This window comes from Mugil cephalus, chromosome 1 (assembly GCF_022458985.1).
Source record: "Mugil cephalus isolate CIBA_MC_2020 chromosome 1, CIBA_Mcephalus_1.1, whole genome shotgun sequence".
Classification (NCBI taxonomy): Eukaryota; Metazoa; Chordata; class Actinopteri; order Mugiliformes; family Mugilidae; genus Mugil; species Mugil cephalus.
The window spans coordinates 3,747,697-3,772,273 of NC_061770.1; the positions used below are offsets into that span (position 1 = coordinate 3,747,697).

At 39.5% G+C, this 24,577-nt stretch overlaps 1 protein-coding gene and 1 long non-coding RNA gene across 4 annotated transcripts; one reads left to right on the forward strand and one right to left on the reverse strand.

The window, feature by feature from the left end:
- Window positions 1-5,621: 5,621 nt before the first annotated feature.
- On the reverse strand, window positions 5,622-9,076 carry LOC125018147. Its single transcript, XR_007113919.1, has 3 exons — window positions 8,936-9,076; window positions 7,578-7,605; window positions 5,622-7,057 (listed from the first exon to the last, which is right to left on the reverse strand). It is a non-coding gene; the product is annotated as an uncharacterized LOC125018147 (long non-coding RNA).
- Window positions 9,077-9,105: 29 nt separating this feature from the next.
- LOC125018152 (PHD finger protein 20-like) lies at window positions 9,106-24,184 on the forward strand. Of its 3 annotated transcripts, none has more exons than XM_047601890.1 (18): window positions 9,106-9,184; window positions 10,757-10,836; window positions 11,414-11,585; window positions 12,036-12,120; window positions 13,672-13,745; window positions 13,856-14,105; window positions 14,254-14,328; window positions 14,786-14,845; window positions 15,350-15,536; window positions 15,630-15,739; window positions 15,829-15,951; window positions 17,111-17,218; window positions 17,300-17,442; window positions 18,462-18,561; window positions 19,855-20,050; window positions 20,138-20,354; window positions 21,412-21,646; window positions 22,032-24,184. In XM_047601890.1, exons 2-18 carry the CDS (start codon window positions 10,757-10,759, stop codon window positions 22,166-22,168), a joined length of 2,352 nt encoding a protein of 783 aa, XP_047457846.1. In that variant the 5' UTR covers window positions 9,106-9,184; the 3' UTR covers window positions 22,169-24,184. The 3 variants fall into 3 exon arrangements, with proteins under 3 accessions (XP_047457846.1, XP_047457853.1, XP_047457863.1); XM_047601897.1 differs by having other exon boundaries at window positions 17,132-17,218; XM_047601907.1 differs by lacking the exon at window positions 14,254-14,328.
- Window positions 24,185-24,577: the final 393 nt, after the last annotated feature.

Below are 24,577 nucleotides of genomic sequence, written 5' to 3' on the forward strand. Positions count from 1 at the left end.
TTTATAGAGATGAATAAACCCTGCCAGCTAACTTCAGTGTAGCCTGTATACCGTGCTGTGTCTCTCTCAGCACGGTGGAGAGAGACAAAGTGGAACTGCAGCCACAGAAGATAAAGTAAAAACAATTATCCTGGAAGGCTATTCTAGCCCCTCACATTTTACCAACAACATCATTAAATATTAACTGTTTGTTTTCTCTTTTGGTCACAATTTTTGTCATTTGAGAGATAAAAGGATACATATCAGCAAGGCCGTGTTCACATTATACACCAAATTATTGTGAATTATATTTACAATATTTACAATGGTGAGAGGAAATCTCTACCTACAGACTCATACATACCTCTAACTGATGTAGGAACAATACATGTGAACATTTGCATTTAAACCCACTGAAAAACAGTTTAATAGGAAAATAGTAAAACAATACAATGAATTTAATGTTGTCAATGAAGTCGGAAAAACTTACTCTGCTATATTTCCAGCAGATTTAACACTCCACAGTGGGCAGAACCATTTAGTGACAAATATTCTATGGGAATATTTGGCAGGCAGAATTTTACTTTATTTATTTATTTATTTATTTTTTTACATATTTACAAGGACACTTAAAAAAAAAAAATCTAGGGTCTGTTTAAACCATAGACAGTATAAAGAACAGCTCCTCAAAAGTGAAGAAAGAGCAGGTAGAGCTCCTCCTGGTGACTGGCTGCAATATAGGTAATAAGCTCCACCCACTCCATGTAAGTGCATGGACTTGTGTCAAGTAGACCTCAAATCAGTCTTTTTTTTTTTTAGGAATGCTTTCAATCATGTGTATAGTTAATATAATACTGATGCATGTCCAAGTGCCCATACAGTTAAGTTGAAATTTCTGATCAAAATGCTGAGCCTAGATCTGTGCAGCCAGAAAACAACAATGGCTTGCACCACATCACAAATGAAGGAACCAGTTCCTTTTATTGCCCAACCACCATCAACGTTTAATTTCACTGCCAATAACACTGAGAACTGAAATAGGTCAACTGGCAAACCACAAAGCAGCAGACAGAAAAAATCAAGGGGAACCAAGAAGTTCTGATCTTCAGCCAGTTGCTTTCAAGTTTTGTTGTAAAATATGTAACACAGTTTCTATCTAAAAGGATAAAGAGTAGAACGTAGGAATCAAATCTTAGCTACTTAAATGGACTAGTGATGCTGTATTCACTGAAAGCATGAAGCTCTCCATAACCAACCAGTAAAAACCATGACTAGAGGTTGGAGCCAATGTGAAAATTTAAGGTTCAGTGACTCTGACAGCTGGCTTCAAAAATATCCATTTTGTTGAATCTCATTCAGAAAGTGTCAGTTTCCCTCTAGAAATACTAAGCAAAGGTATTATGGTCCTGGTTGACCATCTTTTGGAAATTGTGCTACATTAATAGGATGTGTATCTTTAACGGACCTAGTTGAAAACCATGTTTGACTGGTTGACTGAACGGAACCATAATTTCTCACGGAACAGAATCATTTTGGTAAGTTTTACTGTTTACTTAGCTGAAGATATCTTAGTAGAACTTTGGATTGGCTTGTTTCCAACTCTTGTGCATATAATGTCCCGGATATACCATGACGTAGCAGATGGTGCAAACCATGGTGGAAATTCAAAGCTCAACAAAGCTAAACAAACCGATACATTACATCACACCTCAGTGTTTTGGTTTACAATGCTGCAAACTACCACACTTCAGTTAATGTATGTGTACGGTACTTGTATTTGCATGAATCAGGTTCAGACTATACCCCAAAAACTCTTTTCACAGAAGACATCTTGATTTGTCTCGGCGTAGGGGAGGTCCATCTTTTTGTGCATTCTAGTTCATGACTAACTGGAACAGTTAAAGTAACTCAGCATCATAAACCAAGTCAAAACGTTTGGTGTGAAATAGGCTAATCCTGGAAAAAAATATATATATATTTACACAGACAGGGAAAACTGTACTTCTCACCAGCTATTCTAATTTGATATAGTTGGACTCAGATGCATTAAACAATAGCAGAACATCCTCTAATCTGGAGGGTTAGTTAATGAAATCACAATGAGGACTAACAAGAAAAAATCCTCTTCTTTCGTCTCCCCTTTGGCTCGTGACAGAATAGTTTTAAAGTGGAAACCTCCAGACCTCCACACCCTCCACAAGTTTCTGTTTGGCTCATTGACCTGGTGCTATTCCTGAAAACCATCAGGTTGTAGATGCTATTCAAAGAAAAAATAAGTACACCAGAGAATCAATTAAAACATTCCACAAACTATGGGTCTACTGATTTATTTTTCTGACAGGTTTAACACTCTCCCATAGGACCATTGGGTCCTGAAGGTCTTATTCCACCTGCATATTTTTTTTATTTGTTTATTTATTTATTTTATGTTCCTTATGTGTGGCACTATGTGGGTATTGTGGGATGGATGACTGCTAAAAATGAGAAAAAAACAACAACAACAAGGCATTAGGTAAATGTTTTGGAAGGTAATAAAATGTTCTGGGGTAATAAAATGTCATTATTTAGTATGTGCAGTATTGTGGTCCTAGGGCTTTAAACTTGCTGCTGAGTTCTGGCTGACCACAGTGCATAAAGGCAACTTATAAACTGGATACGGGAGGCTCTAAAATAACCACCAACATTTGTCATTTCTACAATGGCAGACTTCCAGGCAGTCTTTTTTTAATCTTTGGGTGATGAATTTTTGAGTCCATCCAACCAGTTTCTCGGCCAGTTTTTAGCGTCAGTCAGAGAGCCCTGGCCACTCAGGAAATCAGCGACATCAGAATTGATCACTGTCAGACTGACTCATTGACGCTACTGTGGGAGAAAATACTTAAAGAGATTAAAATAAGCAAGGTGCCAGCACTCCACTTCACTCTAAGCAACAGGCCAAGGCATGGAAACCCTATTGGTCAGCTGTGAATGGCTGATTGAATGATTGATCATCGAAGTAGACCTCAATCAGCACTTTCACTTCTCAAGTCCAGGGGTAGCAACAGAGGAGACTGTTCACGTCATCCATCTCCTTCCAGGGTGTTCGCCCTTCCTTTGACTGCACCTTTAAACCACAAACAATTCTGGAAGAATGCCCCTAACACACTATTAATATCTCACTCATTAGTATGGCCAAAGAGTGAGGTTGTTTCTTGCAGATGCATTTAGTCCTCTACAATATGAAAATAATAAAATTGTAAATAGTTCTTAGGAGTCAGCATTTGTCTACTACATTCTATTACCATCATGGTGATGCAGCAGTAAGTTTGTTTACATATAGAAGCCACTGACTGGCTGGAAAATGGGGGGGGGGGGGGGGGGGGGGGGGGGATCAGTGTGTCACGGTGTAAAATCTAATTTGCAGTTAATAGCTTACGCAAGCAAAAACACCGATGTCCTCTAAACTTCCTTAAAGAGTTCTAAGACTATTGGCTCTCTTCGCCATGTGCTGCATGTTGGCACTGCTGGGAACAAATGGATAGATGATAATCTGGGTGATAAGCCCAGTCAAATTAGAGGGATCATCCCTATGTTCCCCAGGTCCTATGTTCCCCACTTTGTATGTGAACAGGGAACATAGGACCCTTTTTTAAAAAAAGGGTTAGGGTTAGGGACAGGGTTAGGGACCCGAAGAACATAGGACCCGGTTAACATAGGTACACTCCCAAATTAGATTCTACATATGGCGGGAAATCCATGAGTAATGTGTGTCTTTCTAGCATTCCCTGCACATATGGGTTTATTCCAGTCCAAAGGGCTGTGCAGAAACAAAGTCGTGTTTCATTCATTGAAAATGTATCGTTAAATCGCAAAAGAACAACTTCTGAAAGACAAAATTGCACATTTATTCCCCCTTGATAGCTGCAGGGTTGCTAAATTCACCCACAAGGCAAGTGGTTGTTTACCTTTCAGACATACTGGGTTTAAAATGAAGGTGTATGAGAGATGGTCTGGGTTTTTGCTTTGCTTGTAATTCAGTGTTCCTTGCAGCAATCCTGGATGGGTTCTAGGGAATAAAAGAAAAGGCTTCTGGTTATTTTTCTTCTTGCTTCTTTCTAAAATCAATCTGATTAAACCTTTCCAAAATCACATTAATTTTTGGTGGATGGTTGACAACAAGTGATTTTTCTTCCCTAGAGTGACTGCTTTATAAACGCAAAGCAAAATGCAGTCATTTACTGAATTATAAATAATACCACACAGCAGCAAGGATAAGGAGGCGTCGCTATGCTTCTCTTTTTGCTTTTATCAATTCCTTTTCTTCTCCTTGCCCCATGGAAGCCATGGCAGAAAGAATTGAGCAGCCCTTTCAAGTCATCCGAACGTAAAGTTTAGCATGAAATCAATTATTTATTTAACTTAGAGTTAAAGAGCTAACTTTGTATTTCTGTGCCCTGCGGCGTTAAAGACTCAGAGACCCAAGACACAGACTCTCTGCTTCATTTTCCTTCATTTTCCAAGTAACAAAAGGGGCTGTACCACCTTTTCATCCTCTGAATGGAGAGTTAATTACTGTAATGTGTGTGACGAGAACGATTTGGTCGTTGTCAGCATTCTGTTTGGGCAGCGTCCCAGCGTATCCTGCAGCAGAGCACAGAGGAAGGTCTGCGATGATGGCAGCGAAGGAAATCAGTTTGGTTTGAGATTGCCCCTCAGCCACTGTTTTAATTCTGAGATTGTCAGAAAGCAGAAGTAGCTACCTTTTTCGTGAAGGTACTACAAAAAACACAGATATTTAAGTCTTATCCAAGTCTAAGTTTATGACCTTTAGTCATGAACTTCAGGATAGGGATAGGGAACAAATGTTTCCTTTTTTAACCACCAGAAGCTGAAATGCACCACTAGCCTACTCCACTCTAATAGAGCTAATGGCATGTTCCATGCCCTCAAAGCACAAGGTACATAATTTGTGTCTTGTAAAAGTAAAATTACGGTAGTGCATTTCTTTGGGCTAGCAGTTTATGTATGCAAATTCTGATGAGCTTAAGAGGCTCATGAATAAGCACTCTTACAGGATAAAGGGATTCCTGGTAGTTTCATCAGTTTTTTTACTGCTGCCATTAGATCCACCATAAGGCCTCTCAACAAGACTGTGTTTTTACATAAAGCAACATATGGCAGAGCAGATAAATGAACAACTGAGGCGACACGTGATCACCTCTCTGCACCAATTACACACAGATTAATGGGAGTGGAGAATGCACCTTGAAACATCAAACGATATTGATGGCGAGGTGATAAATTCAAGGTTTTTTTTCAGATACTGGAGCACAGGCGCACCGGCTTCTACCCCATCGGGCTATACCACTAGGCCAGCGTGCATGATCCCAGGACCCTTGAACTGAACGCCCCAGTAAAATACGACTTATAAGAGCTTCATCAGTAAAGTGTAAACAGGTCTGACATATTTCCACATTTAGCAGTTAAGGAATTAGCATCCACATAATATACAATTAAGGCATTTAGTAAACAAGAACTGAATTTATTTCACAATTTCACCCAAACGAAATAAAAATTATGTGAGTTAAACTGTTCTGTAGACTTGTTCACGGCAAATGGCAGACCTTCCGTACTTGAATTAATGTCCGCTGTGCCACCAGGACGTAGCTTTTGATAAGATCAGGGGCTCAGTCAAGTCCAATATCATGTCATATGTTATTCATCTTTACCACTTTGGTTTGTACACTACTAAACTTAGTTGGTGGATTAACATGAAGACTGAGTTATTCATGAAGTCATTTTCTTGACAGTTTATTTCTTCTTGTTGCCTCTCAGACACAGTACAGTATAACATGGTTTCTGGCTCCATCTAGTGGACACGTAAAGTCAACACAGACTGACTGACTCGCCATATCTCTCTGATTTCCTAAGCATCCTGTGCAGCCTGATGACCTCAATTTGTGCTAACCTGGATGACCTTTCCCATTGCTACAATTGCTACATTGCTGTCAAACATACCCCACTGTCATTCAAACTTCACTGCACAAACAAACTAGTTAGAAGGGTGGAGTCGCAATTCCACATTGTTAAAGTTACAGCTGCATACCAACTTGTTTGACTTGGTTGGTTAACTGTAGACTTTCTTTAGCCATTTCTGAGGTAAAAACTTTAGTTTTAAGGGGGTCTGGGTTATTTAAGGACATTAGTTTCCTTTACAGTTGAGGAGTGTTATAAGGCAAGATGTGGTGAGCTGGAGGACTTAGAGTAGAAGAAGTAGAAGACATCTCCCCATGTCAGATTCATAGATTTCAATTCTTCCTCAGTTGTGCGACGCCAAATGTAATGAAGCAAGGCCTTTATCCAAGAAAAAAAACACAGGTGGCATCAAACAATACGTTCAAACTAGTCAGTTAGATGTAAAAGGTGTAAAGGTTCTCCAACTCACCTAAAGCCCATGCACTATAAACGTTTTATTGATCCTAAAGTTCATCCATGCAAACAGTATGACAGGCTACCAGAATAATAACCATTAAATAAATAACAAAATAAAACTAAACTAAAAAAAATGTCTGTTTCACCATTATCTCAGGGCTCCTGCCAGATTGACTGTGTATATGATTCAATCCTTGACTTTGCTTCAATTTTACTTGTGGGACAATCCTTCCCTGCTTCTCTGCTTGCTTAGCCAAGATATCAGTTTGCTCATTCCCTCCGATGGTGACATAAGCAAGGACCCAAAGACGCTACTAGACAATATTTCCATGAAAAAAAAATAAATGAGAAGAAATTAATTGCCTTCTCTGGAATGTATACCATTACATTTGCACGTCCTGTATAAAAATCTTTTGGAGCCATCTGCAAATATGAATGTTGAATTTGAGAAACGAAAACTTATATGTTCACATGTCTCAATAACCAGGCAGACAACAAGGCAACAACAGAAATCCAAGTAGCACCCAAGCAACGCAGCAGCAGAGAGTCGATCCGGTGGCTGGGTTCTTTTTCATGTAGGAACTGGGTCATAGCTGGACGATCTGGGGTTGAACCAACCAACCAGCAAGCACCACCACACTTCCTAGAATCAGTTGTTGAATCACACCTACAAAAAACAGGTGAGGGGGAGAGAGAGAGAGAGAGAGAGAGAGAGAGAGCAAAATAAAGGAAACGGATTGCTCCTGCCTAGCACATAACAACCATACAGGTTTAGATTTGTCCTTTATTATCTACTGTACTCTGAAATCTATATGTGGCATGGAGAATAATCAGGGAGTGATGGGTGAAGTGGCAACTGTGGGAGTATAATGTAAGTGACCAACCCATTTAAAACTCATGAAATTTGACTCATGATGCCCCCAGCAATCAGTTAACACACCCTTTGTAGCATGTTACTCTTTTGCCACCTCATATAAACCCAGGACACCAGAATAGACTTCACTCTCACAAACTGAATTCTCCACTTGTGCTCATTTTCCTGAGGGCCATGTCTGCTTACTGGCCAGCCTGGAATTTAAATGAACCAATTAACCGCATTATCAGACAGCACAAGTGGAAACCAATCAGGTTGAGCCTTCTCCTCCTAGTTGTATGCTTTCACTTGATGAGCAAGTTGCATCACTCACCTGCTGCAGTACAGGAGAAGAGCACCACCTGAGAAGACAGGACGAAACATGCATATTACGTGAACCACATCAGAGATTTGCATTCAAGGTTTATTTCTGAGTTGGCAGACTATCAGTTAAAGCTCTGCAGCTCCATCGGTTAATATTGGCTAGCATAAAACTGACAGATATTAAAACTAAATTAATGGTTGTTAAGCATTTTCTTTAATCCAAACTCATTGCAAAATCAGGGTTATAGCTCACAACTGAAGTCAGATTTTGCCTGTTTGCCTTATTATTTTGCAATCTTGAGGAATGTCTAGATCTTGACTCTCATCTCGATTAGCGGCAAACTGAACTGATTTGACATTTTTATAAAGAACACACCAGTCTGTATCCCAAACGTCATAGATAATTCATCTGGACGATATCAAAGTCGTGAAGTCCAAGGGATTCTCTGTTGGCCTTGGTGAAAAGCTCTGGCAATGCACATATCAGAGCAAGTGTACATAATAATAATTCATTAGCCTAATAGAATACGTGCCTATAGTGTACATGATGCCATGACTCAACAGCAGATGGCAGTAATGTGCTGAAATTGCACTTATTTTTCTTCAGAAATTTCAAGTTGTTCATAAAATGTTTTGCAAAAGCATAGTTTATTAAATGTTAACATTTTTAGAATCCACCTGTACTTCTTTGTACTAACACAAAGGAAAAGTTATTATGCCTTTATGTTATCGGTCTGGCCTGACTGAGATAAAACTGAACTAAAATGAGTTTGATTCCACCGAGTTAGGTTAACATTTAATAAACACATTAACCTACTTGTTCCAATGTTGAGTTAAAAAATATTCTTCAGATATATCTGAGCTGGATGCATTATCTGTATCAGGAAGAGCAATCATTTTAGATTTTAAGATTGAAATAAATTAAATATATAGCAATGACTTTAACTTACTTTAGGAATACTTCTTTCAATATAAACATTTAATACATTGTTTACATAATGCATAATTTTAAGTATTCAAGAATCTTCTGTACTTGTTTACAATTTAAAGTTTTCATTTAAGACATATTTATTCTGCAATATATTATGTAGATGTCTTCCTGTTTCACTATAATGTAGAAAGATAAGATAATACTTTATTGATCCCCATTGGGGGAATTCAAATGTTACAGCAGCACAAGTCAGAAAAAAAACAGTGATCAGAAAGATATATAGTTAATGAATTGATTTATATTAATAAAATATCATGAATCAGAAAGAATGAGACATATTCTAAGTAAATCGTTCTAAATTGCAATGAAGTAGCCAGTGATTTGTGGAACTTGAATAGGTAGGTCACTGCCAAAATTAGAAAGTTTTGCCCATTTACCTTTGTATAATACCGCAGAGGTTCTCTTTAATATTAAAATAAATATTTCACGATGATGTAGTGACGTATAATATAGATCATAAACCTCCTGAGACAATTTCCTCCGAGTCCTCCTAGAAACAATGAGACGGAAACATAAACACAATCCACCCACTTTACGTAAACACGAAATCGCTGAACGTCTGTTCTCGCGCATGCGCCTTACAGTCATCACAGTATGAAGAGTGCAGAGCAGAAGAACCCTCAGAGGTAAACAAGCTTTTTGTTGCTTATTTCCATATTTAACGCTCACAATCCCGTTTGTACAGAGGGGGTAGTTTTATTAAGGCTTCCCATCCCATGACAGCTCACTGATGGACCTGAAGCGCGTCGCCGCCTGCAGCTGTCACTCTGACTTTTCATACTGTGCTTGTTAACCTCAGCAGAAGCTAACCGTTAGCCGTGTTAGCTTATGTATTCACAGTCAATGGAGAGAAGAGACAACTCCATTCAACTGACCGAGCTTCGTGAACAACTTGAAACATTTGCTTGTCTCCTTTCAGGCGCACGTGTAGCTTACAAATCTGTGAATTTCAAGCTTATTGCGCTACGCTTCGTGACATTTCTTGCTGCTATTTGAAGCTAGCACATACAGCGTTAGCATCTTAGCCACTGTCAAATATCCGTTCGTTTCGCGAGGGGCGGTGTTTTATCGGACTGACAGTGAAGGCGACCAATGAAACTCCTGAATGTGCGTCACTGGCGTCTTGTCGGACCAATCGGCTTCCTTTCAGAGGAAACTCACAAACGTTTAAGAATATTCTTGCATAGTTTCTCTCATTAATTAGCCGCTGCTTTAATTTCCAACAGGCGCTTCTATAATTTTATATTTTAAACCATGTAAGTGACAGCTGTTTCAAAATTAACCAGTAAAGTTTGGCTACAACCCCCGTCCGAGACATTAGCGACGTTGTATGCTGTCATCGCGTAACGTAACGTGAACCACACCGAGAGTTTGAAAAGTCATCAGCTGATGTGTACACATAAAACAAGTTATTGTGGTAAATCTAGTATGGGCCTGCCGATATTAATTCTTCAAACATAACTAAAATAATATAGATCTAATAAATACAATGAAACTAATGTTTTCCATTTGCTGAACATTGGCAAGTTGTCAATTTTGAGTACAAACTGACTAGATAAAGTTAAAAATACTGGCTTGTATATGTAATATATAGACGGGTATCTACAACTCCCAATGTGCATTTGTGGGCAAGGAATGCAAGGTAAATAATACTGTCATTTGAACCTCCACTGGCAGGTAGGGATGAAGACAACTGCAATGTGTCATTTTAATTTTTTGACACTCCTAGAAGTAATGATGTGTCAGCCGATCACATGTATTAAAGTTAACTTTTAAACCCGCATCAACAGTGAGAGCTTGAGCAATACGCATTAATGTCCTCTTGCTGATCACGCAGCTGTGCACTTGCGTTGGGGGTTTCAGGCTATTGTTTCTGCAAAGCAATAGTTCTGTCTGTAGTCACGAGAGTCATTGATTTTAGACCAATGGTAGTGAGATGCCATTGCACAAGCGTATGAAGTGAATCTTTCAGCATCAGTGTAGAAAAATGTTGTTTGCATATTTTTGTGATTTACACAGTCAAGTAAAGTACTATACTTTATTCAAATAACGGGTGCAATGCACAGAGATATGCTGAGAAAGGTCTTGCGTAACAGAGTGCAATAATAGAACTTTTAGCTCCCACAAAACAAGGCAACAACTTTCATGTGAGTATTTTACAGTACATTCACTATATTGTATTTATCTCTGTTTGCCAGATGAAGACTCCTCCGGATAGGTCTGGAATCACCTTTGAGGTCGGAGCTCAGCTAGAAGCCCGAGACCGCCAGAAGAACTGGTCTGTATCCCATAGACACACACAGTAAACAGCAATACTGTAATATTATACTGGTTCTGTATCTCCCAGCTGGTTCTTTTCTTCCATGGAAACTCATTGGTCCTGTTGTTTAAGATTGTATTGCTCTATTGGCCCAACCCATAGTGATAATTAGATGCAAAATTAAGTCACTTTATTTTTCACTGTGAAAATAAAGAATTGCTACTTACGCTGCTGACGCAACATGCATGGGAAACACCAGTTAAAACATCACCAAGCAGATCCTCAATGAATAGAAGCTCAAAGTCCTAGATGTTTAGTTAATACTGATTCCAAGTTTATTCCTTGATGTAGTTAACACCAACTTTCAAACTGAACACCATCTGATTTTAATTTTTTTTTTTTCATAAAGTAGCTGGAAAATACAGAACCTATAAAACTGAATGTTACTGCTATAATTGACACAAATTTTGGTGATGTTCGATCCCATCTAAAAATACATATCTCTGCAATTGACTTAATTTGAATCTCAGAAAGGGGTTATATTTAATGTCTTTTAAATTTGTGATAGCCATGCCCTTGTTTGTCTTCCTGTCAGGTACGCAGCCACTATTGAGAGGATCGACTACGACAAAGAGCAGGTCCTGATCCACTACCGTCAGTGGAGCCGAAGACACGATGAATGGTTTCACTGGAGCTCGCCGTACCTGCGGCCGTTGGAGCGAGTCAGCCTGAGGAGGCAGGGCCGAACTCCCTCCCAATCTGAACCCGTATGTCAGATACAAAATACAATGCATTATAAAAGTAAAGTAAAAAGTAAAGCAAATCAGCATTCAGTGTCAGATTTTACAATAACAACATGTGTAGTAATAACACTAAACACAGTGTTCTCATATGGAGATATTTAGTGTTTGATCTATGATTAGGGACGAGATCCAGGCAACAGATCTCATTTAAACATGTTTGACTGTATTTAAACATGAGACAGCCTCAAGTGGTCATAAGAGGAACTTCAGTTTTCTGCGCTGTAGTGTGAGCTTCATTTTCAGCACAGAGATATGTCATCTACACAGAACCCACTGACACTATCATTGACTGAACTCAATGTATTGAAACCTTCACTCTAAGAAGTGTGTGTACATGATGTTCAGCAGCTATCTGTTCCTCTTTAGTGTTTTTGTTTGACTTTGTTTAACTTAATTTTCCTCCCTGTGTGTCAGATGTTTGTTTCAGGTTCGAAAGTTCTGGCCTGTTGGACAGACTGTCGTTTCTATCCAGCCAAAATCCTTAGAGTCAACAAAGACGGTGAGGCTCAACTCTGACCTTTAATCATAGATGTTGTCCTACTTATGATGTTACTGCTGAAATGATGAGATGAAGTTAAAACCATGAATGAAACCATAACCACCAGTTCTGCTTTAAATTTTTTATCTGAATCTTCCTCTGCAGTTCTTCATTGACATAATGACAACCTACACCTACACAGAAACTTGAACCATGGACCCTTAGATTAAAAGGCTGATGCTCTACTAACTGATCTATCCAGGCTCTTTCTGTGCGCACACAAGTGTAGACCATATAGTCATAGTAGCAAGTACAGTTAAAACTTTTTAAAAGTTTAAAACCTGAGTTTATGATCTGATTTAGCCTAGTGTAGTGTATTATCAGAATATGAGTCAAGTAACACATCATTTGGAAAAATAAATGTATATAGTACGCAACCAATCTGAGCCATTTTTTGTAAACAAATTTAACTCAAATGACAAGTTACTGATGCTCTTCTACCACCATATAAAGCCTGGCCAACAGTGGGTTTTATTCAGTTCCCACTACGTTTCTGCCAGTATAGTTTGATGTTTCTATTTATTGTTTCTATGTATTGCCTATTAATAGTTGCAATATAAACTTCACCTGAATAGGGACTTGAACCCCGGACCCTCAGATTAAAAGTGTGATGCTGTACCGACTGAGCTTTCCAAGCCCTTAAACTCTGCACTCTGAGGAATTTAAGGAGTTCAAGTCTCGATTCAGTGTGTTATTTCCTTGTTGGTCAGAACTGAAATAAACTGTAGACGAGATGTCAGACCAAAATAGATCTGCACAAATGCCACACCACACCACCAACCTGAGGATGTCAGGCTTTAATTATGCTAAATAACATAATGCTGACCAAAGATAAGATAAGCTTCTTTAGGTGTCACTTTTTGTTGCTGTTTCTACCAGGAAATTGTTGAAAACACCGCTCTTATGTTTGTGATGTAATCTCTGAGTTACAGGGGCCTTGAAAAAGTTAATCTAATGTTCTGGAAACATCAGACGTAGTAGTCATAGCAGAGTACTTGGAGAACCCAGATGGTTGTGGATCAAAGCTTAAATCTGACTGTTCAGGGTTCTAGTCCTTGTCCAGGTGCAATTCCTTTTTAGGTGTTAAATAAACGGGGAACAATAGTGGAATAGCTCAAAATCTTAACAGAGATGAAAGTAAACATTCAACACAACAGGAGCACAGATGGTAGAGAACAAAATGTGTCTTTATCCAAACCGAACACAAAGCTTTACACATCAGAAAGTGCACAGACGTTACCTGATTCTTTCCACTGTTTGGTAATCTCTGTAGCAGCGTTGTGGACTGTACTTTGCTTTTTTATTCTTTATTTTAATCCAGTTTATTAAACTGTATGTTATGTCATCCATCTTTTCCAGTTGTGTTTCCTGCTTAATGCTATTTGTGCCACAAACAAAACTGCAAGTAGTGATTAAATGGCACAAGATTCTGCTGTAATCAGGTGTTTAAGAAATTAGATGAAATACTATCAGCTGCTAAACCTGCTAAACCTGTTTGTGTGTGTGTCCCAGACTCCTATACAGTCCGTTTCTATGATGGTGTGGTTCGGACAGTGAAGCCAACAAAGGTCAAACCTTTCCAGGAAGTAAGAAATGCAGCCCACACCCTTGTTCATATTAATTTGGTCTTTTCACCAAATCACATCATCTCTGATTGTCTGGGTTTGTTTAATTGTTTCTTTATTATTTGCAACAGAAATCCAGATCTGAGAAGAGTGCTGTGGGAAGTGAGGGGTGGGAGGAAGGGGAGAGTGAAGAGGAGGAGGAAGGCGGAGAAAGAGAGGAGGAGGAGGAGGAAAGAAAAGGGGAAGAAGAGGTGGGGGAGAAGGTGACATCAGAGGAGATGGAAAGAGGTGAGGAGAGAGAAGTAGAGGAAGATGAGGAGGAGAAGAGGAAGGCAGAACCTTCATCGTCCCATTCACCAGCGAAAAAGAAAACAGATGAGAGTAAGTTCAATGACTATCCTGATATATTCCTCATGCTAATGGAGCGCTAAAATGCATCATAACTAATTTGTGTTGGTTGGCTTTGTTAGTTTATTCAGATGGGAAGTTTTCATGTTGCTAAAGCTAACAGACGGGGCCTCTCTTCTAGGCAAAAGCAGTGAAGCTCAGAATCCACCTGAATCCACTCTGCCAATTTCCCCTATTGCTGGCCACATCGATAGAGGTAAACCGTAGCGAAAAACAGATATTACACAAATAATAGCAAAGTTGCGTTCTACCTAAGATCTACCTGGTCAGTCAAACGGAGGCTTCAACTTGAGGATAGGATGGTGTTTTTTCAAGCTGGTTGAAATCACTGTTTACATTTACACTGATAAAAAATATCAAAATTATTATATTAGAATAGAATAGAAAAATACTTTATTTATCCCCTGGGTGGAAATTTGAGAGTCCAGTAGCTTGTACACAAACATATACAGACATCAGCATAACTTAACATAAGAAAGTCCATTATCTAACTTTCCATAACATAAGTAATAGTAAGTAAATGTAATTGACTTGGAAACTCAACTCTGTTGTATCTAGTGTGCTATAATGCTTCCTTTATTTGGTTCTATAGAGAATTAGTTGTGGTGATACTTTGCTCATTTTAGTATCTGTTAATTCTCACACTGTCTCAGATGTCCTGTTGGAGCGTCAGGCCCACCTGCCCACCACACACAAGTTCAGTAGAGAACCATGTAAGTATCTTTACGCACCACAATCATTTTAATTAAGAACTTTAATTACTGTAATGCCCCTGTCAGAGAGAATTTCAGACTCAGAGCTCCTGTTTCTGAATTCTTGTTCTTGTTGTTCTTGCCAGTAAAAGGAAAGTTGTTAACAGCCTCACTGAAGTCCTGTAGTAATCACCTATCACAGTCAGTGGATACTGAGAAACGTTTACAAAAACTTGACAAGTTCAATAGACTTTGTTTTGTTTTCTGTAATACCTTAGCAGATATTTCAAACAGTTACAAAGCTCTGTATGCATGTATTCTTTGAGCATTATCTATATAAACAAAACATTTTATTTAATTTAATTAAAAAAGCTAATCATCTGTACCTGAATTAAAAATTTTGTGTGAAATTGAATTAAAGGTATTGATTTAAAACACTAATGATCTAATACATATAAGTAAACAGACGAATGGATCTCATCAGTTTTTGTGGTACAGTTCGCTGATTTCCTCGTCCTCTCTCAGTGTATAGAGTGATAAAGAACCAGCCTCCTCCTATTCTCTCCATTGAGTTGGACCACAACCCCTTCAAATGTCCAGCTCCTGACTGCACCAAGTCGTTCAGGAAGGCGAGTCTGCTGCACTACCACATCAAGTACTACCACACTGAGCAGCAGCTGGACGAGCGCGGTGCTGAGCAGCAGGCAGCGAGGTCAGTTGACAGTTCAGATCCCACAGCATGAGTTCAACAGAGACTTTTTGACTGAGGGTTTTGTTGTTGTTGTTGTTGCTGTGGTTGTTTCAGGAGGAAGCGGTCTTCTTCTGAGGGAGCCGACTTCATGTCAGACAGGAAGAGTGACAGCCAGAACAGCATCTGTCACCGTGACGACCGAGAGCACAGCATCATGGGAACAGGCAGGACAGCAATGCTTTCAGTTAAAAAAACACACAAGTTATCTCAGTTTTTAAGCAGCTAAGTGAGTTACTGCCTGATGTTTTAGCAGAAGTGAAGAAGGATGGAGGGAAGGAGAAAACTGGAGGACACGACAGGAAAGAGAGGAAGAACTTCCTGAGAGTGAAACTAAAGAAAAAGAAAAAGAAGAAGAAGAAGAAGAAAAGTCTGCCAGGTAAGGGTCGTGGTACAGATGGTCCACAAGTGCAGGATTCATAGCTGTCCTAAGTTTCAAGACTTGGAACGTTCAAATTGCTATAAATCTAAAAGCATTTAAATCATGCCTACGTGTCCAACACATCTGACTTGTGACTTTCTCTTTACTTTATCTTAAATCTTAAATACATTGCTAATGGCTCTAAACTATTATTTTAGTCGGTTTAGTTGTTGGTACTGTGTATTTAGGCTTCACCCAGGCAAATAAACATCAACATATATCAGTATGTTCTGCTGCACGCTGGTACTGGCAGTTATAATTTGGTTTCATGATATCAAACATTTAAAAATGTATAAAAACAGTGATTTATAAAAGTCCAAGACAAACAAACACTTTGGTTCCTCTCACAGAAACAGTACTGTTTGACTACCAGAGGCCTGTTAGCTTGCTCACTTCTTAATCCCTGTGATTATGATGTTGTCTTTTCAGATAGTGGAGGAGGTTTGTTGTGTCTTTTCGTCCAAGTACACAACTTCCTTAGTAACAGACTACAGGCTGTCAAAGTGGGAGACACCACATTCACCCTCATCACCCTCAATACTGGTGTCCCCCAAGGCTGTGTTCTGGGTCCATTCCAGTACATCCTTGGCTAGTGATGTTAGTTTGGAGGGTGAAAGCTGTGTTACTCTGATTCCATTGGTAGGCGAAATCAATTGACTGCTCGAACCTGACAAAATCCTGCAGTTCCCAGGTTGGGAACCACTGCTCTCCATCACCAACAGAAACAGACTACTTAAAATCACCCACACCCGCACCAAAATAATCGGCGTCCCCTCCCAACCAACCGGCTTTAGTTTACACCTGCCATAAGCCATATAGCACTGACAATAGCACATGACCCCTGTCACCCCCTCAACCCATGTTTCACACTCCTCCACTCCAGTGTCAGATACAGACAGATAACTTGTAAAAGGACACGGTGGAGTTTCATCCCCACAGCTATATCTGCCCTGAACAACCTCAGCAAGAGGTAGAGGGTTTTCCACCATCATATCTATGGTGCAGCTGTTTGTCATATTTGTGATGCTGTGACTTGTGCTGGGTGTTATATGTTATATGTTTCTGGTTGCTTAAATGTTACATGTTCGTATATTTTCCATGTGTGCGAACTGTAAAGAAAATTTCCCCCCCTGGTCAGGACTTGGCAGCAGCGACGATGAGAACTCAGACAGACCTCCGATCACTCTGAAACTTTTGAATGAACACCACGACCCACACACACAAGGTGGGTACTTACACACATACTCACATGTATCAGTCAGTTCAGATCTTAAATTGAACCTAAAGATATCGGCTCCCCTTTCAGTTGACGATGGCAGCGATTGGTCAACACTAACAGCAGAGAGTGGAGAGGACACTTCCTCTTGGCCTGTTGCTATGGAGACAGACGACTGTGAAGTGGTGAGGTGTGTGTGTGAGGTGGACGAGGAAAACGACTTCATGATCCAGGTAACACACTCATTCTCCGACTAGAATCCGTACACCTGAACAAAGACAAAAAGTACAGGACATACAAGTTTAAAATCATAACCTTCTCAGGGTAGCACAGCCTCTGATTCGGTGTTCAATACTTCCTGTGAAACACGCTGTGTTAGAAGTTTCTATTTTGATGCTTCCTGCAACCTCCTCTAGAGCACAGCTCACTAACAGGTAGACTGTGGCCTGAGTCTGGACCCAGAAGCCACCCCATACTGACTTGGACCTACACCCAAACAGAAGGTTATGATTTAAAAGCTGACGCAACACTTTACTTATTTTAACCGGCACAGCTTTCGGTAGTGGTTTAGTGGACGAGGATACACACAGACCAACTGCAAGTTAAGTAGTGCCATGGGATAACACTCAGCCAATCTCGTCTGCGCATTCCGGGCGGTAAACAGTGTGACTCTGCAGTGCTGACATTAAGATGAGAGAGTTTGAGGCAATTACACATTGAAAGACAGAAAAAAATAGCAGCTGCGCTACATCATGATCTTCAAGAATTGTTCTCTTACTGAACCTCTTTAAAATTTAGTTGAATACCCCTCCTCTAGAGTTTCAAATTGACTTGATTGTTTTCTCAGAACTCTGGTTGTGGTCTGTCAGTCTTTTAATTTGAAACTGAGACTTCTCTGCCTGTATTGTGTGGGTGACTGGAGCAGCCCCCACTGGTAGCTCACACTGACCAGAAGCCCCCGTTTGTTTTGTCCACTGACAGTTCAATAAAGGTTGTTTGAACAACTTAACTTTAGCTCTTACTGACATTAAGCAGTATTTGAAAATGGTGGCCAATGAGACACGTTTGAATGATCCACAGACTGAAGTACCTGCATACCGAAATGTGAAGTTTTTGTACTGACCTAAAGCCATCAGTTAACTAAAAGAAACAAAAATATTTATGTACCAAGTAGCTGCAAAAGTTCACATAAAAGATACTGTATGTGATGGCTTTGTGAATAAAAACACTGTGTCTCCCTGTTTCTCTACAGTGCGAGTCGTGTATGTGTTGGCAACATGGTACCTGTATGGGTTTATATGAAGACAACGTTCCACACAACTACATCTGCTACTACTGCAGACAGACTGCAGGTATGAACTACAACTGTGTGTTTTAATACTTTGATTGTTGTATTTTATATACAGTCATTGGAAGTAGGTCAAATTAGTAAAAGAATCAATTCAGATTTTTCTGTTAAGTTTAAATCAGTCTAATGCGGGCCAATAAATAATAATAAATATTTTTTTGGCTTATTTGTATAGCACAGAAGCTTTGTTAGCTTTACTGTACATGTCAAATCTAATGTGTAACACCGGCACTTTTATGGACATTAGCAAGCAGTTTTTAGAGATATTACAAGCACATAATTGACAAAGTAGAAGCAAGAGCATTGACAAACTTAAACATATCAGATGCATGTTGTGGCCACAACTAGAGGGGACAAGAAATATTGTTGATAGGGTAGTTCATAAAAACTAACAGCACAGCCAGCTACATTGATGCACATCTTCTTACACTAGCTGGGTTTACATGGAGCCAAATATTCAGATGACAATTGGCTTAGAATCCCAAACCGAATGAAACTGCTCCATATAAACACCTCAATCTGAGTAAATAGGCTCAAACTGAATGAAATTTCATTCAGGTTCACAGGGGAAGAATATTCCTTTTCCCAAACTGATCGGAAGTCATGTAAACAGTGAATCAGAATGAAGTCAGGCTCCGTTCTGTCTGTTCTTCCTCCTTCGTGACGTAAATGTGCAGTGACGTTCGAGTGACATTTCGTCAGCTGGTCTGTGGTGGCTGGTCCGAGCTCGTTTTTAATAACAACTCTTTCTTTTAATAACAACTAGACATTATCGCACGCTTAGACGGCAGAAAATAGAAATATCTGTTTAAAAAGGTCCAAAGTTTTAATAAGAAAACTTTAAAAACAAGAACAATTACTATGCTAATAGATAATAATAATAATAATACATTTATTTGTATAGCGCTTTTCAAAACTCAAAGATACTTCACAGACACAAAAACACGCAAAAAAAAGAAAACTTTGTACACATTAAATACACAGGAAATGGGAGACCTCCATCTTTGATCAGTCACACTGTGTCCTAATGCAGAACAGAAACAGTATTTCCTGAATGAGACCGTTTGTCTCAAAGTGAGCAAAGATGTAAGAGCATATTGATTTTGCAAGTGAAGCGTTCATGAAACGTGTTTCATAAAAATGACCTCATTGCACCATCACTGTGGGAGGGAGGACTAGCCTGCAATACAAGCAGTATAACTTCTACAGGTGAACTGTGTGTGTGGGGGTCTGAATATCCTCCAGAATGCTCCTCTGTCCAGTGTGTTCATCTTGTCTCTCTAACACTCATGTTCAGGTTGGAGGCGGGCCCAGCGCTTCATGTCTGAACCTGATTTGCTGATATCTGGTCACATGTTTGGCCTGTCCTGCGTGAAAGAGAACTACTCTGAGATAAACGCCTCCAAGATTTCACACACCGGCCACCTGCTGGCACATACACACGGCCTCCATCAGGTCCTCAGTGGGCTGCAGCTCAAGATCAGTTTATTACAGTAAGTAGAGTAACATCAGAGACTCCGCTCATCTGTCTGAGTTTGCAGAGTTGTCCTTTCATTCTGTTTCTCCGTCTGTCCGCGCAGCTCTCCATCCGACCCCGACCTGCAGCTGTGGAGATTTCCGTGGAGACAGGAAGAGGGGTCGAGACTGACATCCAGCCTGAGTGGAGAGCCTCCCATCTGTTACGTCAGCAGTGAGCACTGCTACCCAAAGCCTGGAGCATTATGGGAAAAGTCTGGGGAAAAGGATGAGGAAAGGCCGACAGCTTCAGTGAAGCAGGAATACGACACTGAGGAGAAGGTAGAGACAGATAGGAAGCAGATGCCTATGTCACCCTTTAACCTTTTAACTGTTCAGAGTTATTGTAATTAAATGCTTATATAAAGTTATAATGAATAGGATTTATTTACATTTTTTGCTTATTGTTGAATTTACACATTTCCACCATTCTCTGCTGCATTTTGTGTTCAGTGCTAATTGACAGCATACTAGCTCATTTAACCGAGATGATAAACCATGTTAGCTTGATTATGTATTTAGTATTCTGCTTAAAGCAGTGTAGCGTCTACAAGCTGGTAATATGGATGTACATTCTTTGTCTTTGTACTGGAAATCACATGAACTTTGGAGCTGAACTAGAACTATTCAGATTAGCCAATTAGGATCATTTATTTTTTGTTTCAAGCTTCTGAAATATGAGAATTTGGTACTTTTTATTTCAGTTCACTTTCAGTCTTTGATCTGTTGGGATGACAAAACAAAATGTCTGAACAGAAATGAGTGACCTCAGGTGACCAAATAGTCGGTGACAGAAAAAAAAGAAAGTCTGGCTCAGAGGGAGGCCTGTAGTTGAAGCAACTCCTCATATTTGCAACACTGATCTCCTGCTGTTGCTATGAGACCACTGAAAACCAGTATGAGGCTCATTTTGATGAACGAAGAACTATTTTTACCTTCTGCTGCTCCGAGTGTGAGGGCTGTAGAGTCCCTGCTTCAAGAGTTCTGTTTCACAGAACCTTCCAAAATAAAATGAGAGCTACCGGGTTCTTCATATTAAAAGCCTAAAACATGCAGTTAATTGGACGTAAAATGAACATAAACAACATTTTTTTAAAAAAAGTTTCCTATCAAGTAAATCTAATGTTATTTGATTAAAAATCCTCCAGAAAACATTTGACTGACTAAGCAATTGGCCAGTTCCTGCCATAGGCAGCTTGCTTTCAGATTTTTTATTTTGAACTGTAGATAGAAGATAGAGCTGTAGTGAGTTAAAATCAAAGTCATGAGGTAACATAAAACTCATTCAGTATTTTTAGATGCTAAAACATGATGGTTTACCTCTTTAACTGTGTTATAGGAAATTAAGTCTGAGGATGTCTACATGAATCCAGCTGATGCCGCTGTTGACGCACACCTCATGACCCACACACACAGTGACACCAGCATAAAACAAGAGAACCACACACAGACTCTCACACCGGAGCCCCGTGCAGCGTCCATGGTCGAGTGTCAGCTGAACCTGCTGGAGCATGTCGAGTCTCTCCACCACCAGATCAGTGCAAGGATGGAACTGATCGAGCGAGAGCTGGACGGTAACACAAACACACACAGACATGCACACAGTGTTATATAAAACAAAGGGATGCACACGGGTTGTCTGTAGTCAGTGAAACAAAATAATGTTCTTGCAAAAGTAATGGATACGGATCCACAAATAGTTTTCCACCTTATAAAATCAGACCCAAAGGCTGAACTGTAGAATGGTTTTACATATTAAAGGCACAGAATTAAATCACATAAAATCCAAGTCACATGGTACCAAGTTAGCCTCTAAGTGGCGACTACTAAATTTTATAGTAAGAGTGAGCAGTAAGCGCTTCCTGTTTTCTTCTGAATAAATGTTTTCACAGAAGTAGTCTCTCTATTGTCTGTTCTCTCTATTCCTCTCTATAGTTCTCTCTCTTCCTCTCTTTCCAGTGTTGGAGTCCTGGATGGACCACTCAGGCGAGCTCGAGCCTCCCGACCCTTTGTCCCGCCTCCCACAACTCAAACAGCGAATCAGACGGCTGCTGTGTGACCTGTGCATCGTAAGACGACTGTCGGTCTGTCACTGACTCTCGACCTCTGACCTCTGACCTGTAGGTGTGACAGGTTGGCTCAGTGACAGAGAGCGAGTCAGAGAACGGGACACTCGAGTGTGGAGCATAAACTGTGTATTCACAGGGTCACTCTGGTGGAAAGTAGCAAGACAAAGAGACAGTTTTTATAAAATAACTGCAATTGTCACATTCTACAGAGGAACCACGATGTCATCCACCCTCCTTCCTCAGAACTCCTAACCTGACAACAGGTTTGATTATTGATTTTGAGTGATCAGCCGCCGCCATCCATCCAGATGGACAGAACAATTTTTGTCTGTTTGGAGGCTTGTTAGCACTGAATGCCATTGATCGTTTTCTTGCAGCCAAAATGTGACAACTCACAAACACACAGGAAGGATTTGGATGCCTGAACATGTATGAACATTTGCAGAGTGGTTCTCTTAAAAGCTGAATATTTCTCAAGGCAGCGATTTTGTAATTGTACTAATGTTAGTACTAACTGTAACTTCTCAGAGGGTTTTTAGGTCAAGTCAGACCAGAAAGTATTTCTAAAGGTTTGGTGACCACTAACTGCCAGCCGGGCTGTGCATGTCAGTCACAACAGCTCTGTTTTCTCTGCTGTTTTCGTCACGCCGATGTTTTGTTTTTAGGATTGTAAATCATTTCAGTAGCTCTCCTAGCTCTCTGGCTTACAAATAGCTTGTGACCATAAGCTTGTGCAGTTTATTTGATCTGTTCACTTTAATGTCCTGCCACTGCGATTTGAACAAATTTTAAGTCAAATTTAACCACAATATACATCATTAGAAAGAACAAAAATGTAAGATTAAAACTGATACCGACATGAGAGAAGCAGCACTTCCTTACTTTATGATAAGAGTCCAGCAAAGCAGTGTGTGTAGGTTTATACTTGTTGAACCACTGTTCAGCAAACTGCTTAGTATCACGAAAAAATTTGCTTCCAAGCTTTGGGGCATTTTTAATAAAAAAGGTGGGACATTAAGGGGTTAAAAGACACATTTGTACCATTTGTTTCCTCACTAAAGTTAGATTCATGCTTCTGTGAAAGCATTGTTGGATACACCGCTAAAACTAGTTTACAACGAGTCAGCTTTGTTGAGTTTGTCTGTGAAATTTAAACAATGGCGACTACAACTAAGCACTTCATGCTGGGGTTGGAGCTAATAAGTGTTAAGCAACTTTTACTAAAATCCTGGATGAGCAGAAAAGAGAAGACATCAGAGTAGACTGTGTTTAGCAGACAGAAGGAGGAGAAAGTCCTGAAATGGATTCAGACCAGTCACAGCTACAGTGTGGATTGGACACAAAAGCATAAATCTATCTTGAAATTGCAACAGAGAAGGATGACAACCGTTTTCTACTTTTTGCTCTCCAGCTCTCGAGGACAGATTTCTGAACAACAACAAAATTTTGTCCATCTTTGTTCACCACACCTTATTGCAGATCCCCTTCTTGAGAGAATTAGTTATTTGTGAAAAGTGAATGATGGACACAGCCACATTTGATTGGCTTTAGTTTGTGAATGTTACTGTCCTCTTGAAGGGTGAGACTTTGTCCAAATTAAGTTGTGGTGAAAGGTTCAAGTAAAATTTGTTGTGTTGACAGAGTCTCCACCTGATCAGCAGACAGACATGCTGATGTTTCATTAAAGACATTATGAGTTTCAGCTTCATTTCCTCAGAGTTGCTTTGAGATCCTTCTGTCTCTGCTGCAAGGTTAACAAGATGAATTCAGTACTGTCACTCTTCTCTTTTTTACATTTATATATCCGGTATAGTTTTTCACTTTACTAGGTTTATATCACTGCTTTAGGTTTTTCTCTTACAAATATTTTAAGATTATCCGCTTTGGGAACAGATGAAAATGATCTACGGTCACAGAGGTGGTTTATAAAAAGTGGTCATACGTGTACATATTGTCATTATTTCAGATAGAGAGGACTGCTGGTACTTATTAGCATTGTTATCCTCACCGTTTGATTTCATAATAAACAGTTGCATTAACAAACTCCCTCTTTTGTGATGTAATGTACCTGAATGTTTTATTCACTTGTAAGAGCTACAAAGCTATAGGTTCACCCTCATACAGGCATAGGTTTGATTGTTACATGCATTGATTGAATTAAGGCTCGTAATATGTCTAGCTATGACGGAAATGATAAAATACCAGCCGGCGTTGAAGTGAAACATTCAGTAAATCATGTCTGGATTTTTAGAAATACGTGAGAATTATCCCAATAAATCTGTAGCCATTTTACTTAAAAAATTAGAAGCATTTCACAGTTTCCTCAATGTTATGTTCTTGCTTCATTCATTTTGATGTGATTTTTTTGTAATACTAAGAAGGTGTTTAAATAGTACTTACATAAGTAAAAGGCTGATCTACTAATGAGAAACTATC

What these genes read in the sequence shown, in the direction of transcription:
- LOC125018152 (XM_047601890.1), top strand. Translation starts at nt 10,757, where the DNA reads ATGAAGACTCCTCCGGATAGGTCTGGAATCACCTTTGAGGTCGGAGCT. An exon ending in GCACAGCATCATGGGAACAG is followed by an intron (nt 15,740 to 15,828) that starts GCAGGACAGCAA and finishes ATGTTTTAGCAG; the next exon opens with AAGTGAAGAAGGATGGAGGG. An exon ending in CTACTGCAGACAGACTGCAG is followed by an intron (nt 18,562 to 19,854) that starts GTATGAACTACA and finishes ACTCATGTTCAG; the next exon opens with GTTGGAGGCGGGCCCAGCGC.